Genomic DNA, 7,500 nt, shown 5'->3' on the forward strand with positions numbered 1-7,500 from the left:
GAGGGGGAATGTTCCGCAGAGAGAGAGAGAGAGAGAGAGAGAGAGAGAGAGAGAGAGAGAGAGAGAGAGAGAGAGAGAGAGAGAGGGGGAATGTTCCGCAGAGAGAGGGGGAATGTTCCGCAGAGAGAGGGGGAATGTTCCGCAGAGAGAGGGGGAATGTTCCGCAGAGAGAGGGGGAATGTTCCGCAGAGAGAGGGGGAATGTTCCGCAGAGAGAGGGGGAATGTTCCGCAGAGAGAGGGGGAATGTTCCGCAGAGAGAGGGGGAATGTTCCGCAGAGAGAGGGGGAATGTTCCGCAGAGAGAGGGGGAATGTTCCGCAGAGACAGGGGGAATGTTCCGCAGAGACAGGGGGAATGTTCTGCAGAGACAGGGGGAATGTTCTGCAGAGACAGGGGGAATGTTCTGCAGAGAGAGGGGGAATGTTCTGCAGAGAGAGGGGAATGTTCTGCAGAGAGAGGGGGAATGTTCTGTTGCCATCTAAACCCAATCAATAAATCAGTACATCAATAAATGTATTAAAGGTACATGAAAGTGATATTTTCTCCCGCAGGGGGAGCCACTCCACTCTTAACATTTTTGTGATACAACTTATGTTAAACTATTGTCTGGAGAATTGAAATGGCCAAATGAATGTTACCTCAGGTGAGTGCAGTGAGTAGTTGACAGGCAATCTGTCCAGGGCGATAGGGAGGCAGTACTGACCAGTCTGTAGTCTGTCAGTACTCAGTATAGGCAGCCACTACAGTACCCAGGGGGATAGACAGAAGATCAGCCACAGCAAGCATTGACAACGGACAAATACATACAGGGGACGCATCTACCTCACCACATCATTGAGAAGAATCACTTACTAGTATATTGATCATAAATAACCAGCACCATGTTCAGTAGAGTATCTGCACGTTCAGATGAGACCAGGACCCATTTTCATAAAGACAGGGTTTACACAGGCAGCCTAATTCTGATATTTTGTCAATCATTGGTCTTTTGACCAATCAGATTAGATTACACAGACAGCCCCATTCTGGTCTTTCGCCCAAATATTAGCAAATAAACGCCGCCATTATGTCTCAGAATTGGAGTGCTGCACTGGGATTAGTTTAGAATTTTAGATCACAATGAATAAGATTACTTGGACAGGGCAAACCTGATCCTAGATCAGCACTCCTACTGTGAGGCACTTTGTGAATATAGGCCCAGGTGAGACCAGGCATGAGGGGTCAGACTTACAGAGTAACCTATGAGTGTCTCACTGGCTCCAGTCTGGTTCTGTTTCTGTTGACAGCTGATGTGGTAGAATGTGAACAGCAGGTGGTGTCTCTCAGTCAGCCTGGCAGGCAGAACCATCTTCACCTCCTCATAGAAGTCTGGAGACCTGAGGCACAGTCACATGGGACAGAAGTCAGAGACAACAAAACAAAAGGTTAGATTGTTATATTAGAAAATGTAGCATGTTATGCCGTAGTTGTGTTATTGTAATTTAGCATGTAGTATTTTAAATAGCATCCACTTGCTTGTTATGGTACGTGACTGGGGTGTATACTTCCTGCACAAACTCAGGACCATTCGATTTTCCAAAAATGACCTACGAGGAAAAAGAAAGCAGAGTAAACTCAATGAAACCATGTTGTACAATGTCACAGCAACATGGGTGAACACTGTGTGTGTGTGTGTGTGTGTGTGTGTGTGTGTGTGTGTGTGTGTGTGTGTGTGTGTGTGTGTGTGTGTGTGTGTGTGTGTGTGTGTGTGTGTGTGTGTGTGTGTGTGTGAAACTCACAGGCATCACACAGCTGGGGTCTTCTCCACTCATAAACTGGATTTTAATAGTGATATTCCTTCCTCCTGAAGTCAGCCTGTTGACAAAGTTGAGTCGCTGGGGGTATACATAGAGCAGGTTCCTGGAGAGAGAGGGAAAGGGAGGGAAAAGGGAGAGAGAAGAGAGACAAAGGGAGGGAGAGAGATGGTTATTTTTCTGTTTACAGCACTGCATACTCAAATGACTTCCTATAATGATGAAAGGAATGATGTGGTCCGAGATGAGAGTACCAGGTGAGGACAAACTCCATCTCTCCTTCCTCCCAAAGTATATACTTGTTCACTTCCCTTCACGGATTCGAAAACAAAATGACTGGTATAAGAAATATGGTGGAAACTCCCACTAGTTCATGCCTCCACAAATCAGCAGCCCAAAAGCCCTAAGTATAGCCTGGTAAACGTCAGTGCCCAGAGTTCTTCCTGGTCAGGTGGTCAGGATATGACCATCTTCTATCAGCACCACAACTCCTATTCAGTTAGATGAAACACATCCATACTACACCACTAGATGGCACCCGGTGAAGCTAACAAATGCATGATATTACACAATACACCACGTGGGCCTGAAAACTAGTCTTACCAATGAACCAGATGTGGTGTGAACATTAGTGTGAGATTAAAAACTATGTAACAATGTAGTCATCTGTCCCGAGACAGGAGACGCACTCTGAGCCTGTGTCCCAAACGGCACCCTGGTCCCTATATAGTGGGCTACTTTTGAACAGAGCCCTATAGGGAATAGGGTGCCATTTGGGACACAGTGTTCATCTAGGGAGCAGTGAGGAGGAAGGAGTGAGATGTTGACAGCATTGGGGGTTGTGTCAGGTCAGACTGGTTGTAGAAGTCCCAGCAAACCTGTACACGACATTGATGGAAAATAGAAGGCCTGAAGCTACAGTATGTGCTGTGTTAAATACCTTCATGACTGTCTAACATGTGTAAAGCTCACATGAAGGGACATGTGTACATGGTGTTTAGCATGGAGACAGATACTACCCTAGTAAGTCATGAACCTGGCCAACCTGTTTACACTGCTTGAAGCTATGTGCTATGGTAAATCCATGCAGTCAAACTAAAGCTTTGACGACAATATGCAGAATATGCAATATTCAAAAAGTGGTTTCAGGAGAATTGAGTGAGTGTACTAACCTGTAAGTGCTGTGTGCAGTCTGTGTGTGGTATGCATCGACACGTGTGTGTGTGCTCACCTGTAAGTGCTGTGTGCAGTCTGTGTGTGGTATGCATCGACACGTGTGTGTGTGCTCACCTGTAAGTGCTGTGTGGAACATAGACCTCGCTGGAGGGGAACTCCAACACCTCTTTGACAGGTCGGACGTTCTTCTCAGCCAGTGGTTTGACTGGGATCAGCTCAGTAGACAGACAGGCCACTGGGTTGTCATGGACCGGAGTCACATCCAGTCTTATTGTACCTAAAATAGATCAAGTCAAATACAGTCTGAAACTATGTTCATTCAGAATTATTCCAATGTAGGTAAATATGAGAACGTTTTCAGTCCCACAGGTTTTCACCACTCTAAGCAATTGATTCTGAATTGTACAAAATAGCATATTCAGCTCATTTAAATGCATGAAGTCACTTAAACACATAAACCCAGATAAAACAGACACTTGTTCTTAGAAATGGGACATTCTAGTCACTTGTTGTTGGGTTGAATGGAATGAATCAGCACACACAGACAGCCAGGTCTTGCTGTGTGGTTGAATAGCGGATCACCTGGTATGGTTTTAATTCTTCTCTGCAGGGATGAGAATTTCTTGATGTCTGCCAGGAACTTAAACAAGTCCTCATCACTCAGACGGTCCCCCTCCTTAAACAAAGCAGGGTCCAGTTTAGTCAAATGAGCATGTCTTTGTGTACAAGATACAATGATATAATGTCTCTGAACACCTCAGAATTAAACATTGTGAATTTGTAGTGTTGCACAGCAGACTTCTTTTCTCTTTTCCATCAACTTCATAGGAAGGTGACATATTGAGCAGTGCATCTAACTGTTGTTATGAGATCAAATCTCCACAGTTGCTAGTAGGAAGGAAAAATGCACCCTTGTTGGAGAATGTATGGTATGTCTATATGATACCTGGCCGGGTCTTATCAGGTGTCTGCTCTGTGGATTTGTGTGGAATGAAAGAATGCCTTGCCTCGAGGCGATATCCACAAGGTTAAGCATTCTCTAAGATATTCTCTGTCTGAGACATTCTCTGTCTAAGACATTCTCTGTCTAAGACATTCTCTGTCTAAGACATTCTCTGTCTAAGACATTCTCTGTCTAAGACATTCTCTGTCTAAGACATTCTCTGTCTAAGACATTCTCCGAGCTTAGTGATGCTTATGTCGCTGGATCGATGTTTATATTGTAGAGTGTGTTGTTTTCTCTAATGCATGTGGTCAGACCTGCTTGCAGAAGGTGCTGATGGTGATGGTAGCAGGTTTGAAGGCAGACATGTTACACTGGTCTTCCATGGTACCGAACCTCTCTGAGTTCCTCCTGGGCAACTGACCTCTCTTTTCCAGACTGCTGGATTTACCTGGATAGGGGAGGAGAGGTCAGTCAAGTCAGGTACAGAAAAGTAAAGTAAGATTAAACAAGCCTTGGGCGCCAGAGTTAACCAGCTTATCGCGCACAAACATACACACACACACCGTTGAGGCTGTCAGAGTCGGTGGTGTCTCGGTCCAGTGTGGCGGTGCTGATGACGTTCATGATGTTGACTGTAGCCCAGGCAAAGGGCATGCGGTAACGACCAAGTCTCTGACAGAACATCTCAGACTGATTACGCAGCTTCTCCAGCTTCTCCTTGTTCTGACCCAGGGAACCACACAGAACCACAATTAGAACCTATAGCTCTGTGTGTGTGTGTGTGTGTGTGTGTGTGTGTGTGTGTGTGTGTGTGTGTGTGTGTGTGTGTGTGTGTGTGTGTGTGTGTGTGTGTGTGTGTGTCAACATGGCACTCTACCTTTGCTGAGTCCGTCTCCTTCATGACCATGTATGGTTCCGCACAGTCACTGATCTCTCCCTGCTGCAGCACCTTCTCTATCTGAAACACAGCCAGGACAGAGAGGTACATCACTCTAAAACACAGCCAGGACACAGAGGTACATCACTCTGAAACACAGCCAGGACACAGAGGTACATCACTCTGAAACACAGCCAGGACACAGAGGTACATCACTCTGTAACACAGCCAGGACACAGAGGTACATCACTCTGTAACACAGCCAGGACACAGAGGTACATCACTCTGTAACACAGCCAGGACACAGAGGTACATCACTCTGTAACACAGCCAGGACACAGAGGTACATCACTCTGTAACACAGCCAGGACACAGAGGTACATCACTCTGTAACACAGCCAGGACACAGAGGTACATCACTCTGTAACACAGCCAGGACACAGAGGTACATCACTCTGAAACACAGCCAGGACACAGAGGTACATCACTCTGAAACACAGCCAGGACACAGAGGTACATCACTCTGAAACACAGCCAGGACACAGAGGTACATCACTCTGAAACACAGCCAGGACACAGAGGTACATCACTCTGTAACACAGCCAGGACACAGATGTACAGCACTCTGAAACACAGCTAGGACACAGAGGTACAGCACTCTGAAACACAGCCAGGACACAGAGGTGTCCAAGCTAATACTGTACACAGGGATCTATGGCGAGTTGCCTACTGTATGCTACGTTACCCACAGATTGATAGGGGCACCATAGGTAATATGTGTGAGGAGGTAGACACGTCAGGGCTGTGGGTTCAATTCCAGCTGGGGCCAACCATATGAAAATGTATGCAGGCAGTACACTACTGTTCTGTCACTTTGGATAAAAGCTTCTATTAAAATGGCATATATTTATTTATTTCTATAGTGTTCACCATATTGACCAGCAACTGTAGATACTGTAGGTGCCGTACAAATGTGTGTATTACCCGAACAAGCAAGTACTGCAGATAGGTGCAGGTAGGTGAGATGGGTATCTTACCTTGATGACCAGGTAGATGTCTGGGGAGGGGTATGTGATGGAGAAGATGGCTGCTCGGGAGAGGGTGGAGTGGTCCGTCTGTGGCGTGTGGGGTTTCAGGAACCCTTTAAACTGGTCTGAGTTCAGATCACAGTAGAAGTTCTCGGATATCTGAGGAAGTCAAACAGAGGGTCAGCGTTAGAGTTCACCTTAGTGGTGGATTACATGAGTGTCCATTCATCAAATGGTAGATCATATGGCTGGAAAGGCACCAACCGGAAAACAAAATACAGAAATAGTGGAGAGACTACCTGAACTTGTCCAACAAGAAACGCTCATTTACAATTTCCGTCGTAAGTCTATGATTTGATAGAGCAGTCTGACTGAGCGATGGTAGGCACAAGCAGGCTCGTAAGCATTCTTTCAAACAGCACTTTTGTGCGTTTTGCCAGCAGCTCTTCCCTGTGCTTCAAGCATTGTGCTGTTTATGACTTCAAGCCTATCAACTCCCGAGATTAGACTGGTGTAACCAATGTGAAATGACTAGCTAGTTAGCGGGGTGAGCGCGAATAGCGTTTCAAACGTCACTCGCTCTGAGACTTGGAGTAGTTGTTCCCCTTGCTCTGCATGGGTAACGCTGCTTCGAGGGTGGCTGTTGTCATTGTGTTCCTGGTTCGAGCCCAGGTAGCGGCGAGGAAAGGGATGGAAGCTATAATGTTACACTGGCAATACTAAAGACCCTATAAGAACATCCAATAGTCAAAGGTATAAGAAATACAAATCATATAGAGAGAACTAGCCCTATAATTCCTATAATAACTACAACCTAAAACTTCTTACCTGGGAATATTGAAGACTCATGTTAAAAGGAACATATGTTCTCATGTTCTGAGCAAGGAACTGAGCTTTCTTACATGGCACATATTGCACTTTTACTTTCTTCTCCAACACTTTGTTTTTGTAAGATTTAGAAACCAAATTGAACAGGTTTCCTTATTTATTTGAGGCTAAATTGATTTTATTGATGTATAATATTAAGTTAAAATAAGTGTTCATTCAGTATTGTTGTAATTGTCATTATTACAAATAAAAATAAAGGTCCTCGGTATCGGCGTTGAAAAATCATAATCGGTCGATCTCTATTTCTTACATTTCCTCAAGTCCTCTCTTATCACCTACCTCCTCATCGTTTCAGAGGAACAAATGTTAAGGGGATGGACATAGGATCTTTTCGTCCCATACACTTTGAGAAGGAGGCAAGGAGAGAGGGTGTAACGAATCGGGGAAAGACAAATTGAGAAAGAGTCTCTGTTTCTACGGCTCCTCACTTCTGACTGTGTCCTGAGAAGAGGATGACCCTACGGTGACCCTGTACGCTGTGAGTGTCATGTTAGGTCCCATTACAAACCCATTTACAACCTCCTCATTCCACATGTCACATTATGAGTCCTCTACAACAGTCTTTCACACTTCATAGCAGGACTGATGCTGCTAGCACACAACATAACACAGCATGGATTTCTTCCTCGGTCTCTCTCAAGTTTAATCTGAAGCAGACAGAAGAGTGTGACAGTTCTAAATGTGTTAAGTGGGGAATTGTGTGTGTGTGTGTGTGTGTGTGTGTGTATGAACACACACACACACACATTTGGGACAACGCTTCAAATTTCAACAGTTAATGTGGTCTACATT

The 7,500-nt window shown here is 45.1% G+C and overlaps 1 protein-coding gene across 1 annotated transcript in view; it reads right to left on the reverse strand.

Annotated features, from left to right (window-relative positions):
- LOC124034932 (dedicator of cytokinesis protein 8-like) overlaps positions 1 to 7,500 on the reverse strand; it is an 80,788-nt gene that overhangs the window by 54,094 nt on the left and 19,194 nt on the right. The window contains exons 7-16 of the mRNA XM_046348326.1: positions 5,830 to 5,979; positions 4,793 to 4,873; positions 4,479 to 4,638; positions 4,230 to 4,363; positions 3,552 to 3,645; positions 3,084 to 3,246; positions 1,779 to 1,899; positions 1,516 to 1,586; positions 1,232 to 1,376; positions 639 to 740 (exon numbers count right to left, since the gene is read on the reverse strand). Of these exons, the coding sequence (XP_046204282.1) occupies positions 639 to 740; positions 1,232 to 1,376; positions 1,516 to 1,586; positions 1,779 to 1,899; positions 3,084 to 3,246; positions 3,552 to 3,645; positions 4,230 to 4,363; positions 4,479 to 4,638; positions 4,793 to 4,873; positions 5,830 to 5,979 (1,221 nt within the window). The remainder of the gene's footprint in view (positions 1 to 638; positions 741 to 1,231; positions 1,377 to 1,515; positions 1,587 to 1,778; positions 1,900 to 3,083; positions 3,247 to 3,551; positions 3,646 to 4,229; positions 4,364 to 4,478; positions 4,639 to 4,792; positions 4,874 to 5,829; positions 5,980 to 7,500) is intronic.

The sequence above is a fragment of the Oncorhynchus gorbuscha genome, linkage group LG05, assembly GCF_021184085.1.
Source record: "Oncorhynchus gorbuscha isolate QuinsamMale2020 ecotype Even-year linkage group LG05, OgorEven_v1.0, whole genome shotgun sequence".
NCBI classification, from domain to species: domain Eukaryota; kingdom Metazoa; phylum Chordata; class Actinopteri; order Salmoniformes; family Salmonidae; genus Oncorhynchus; species Oncorhynchus gorbuscha.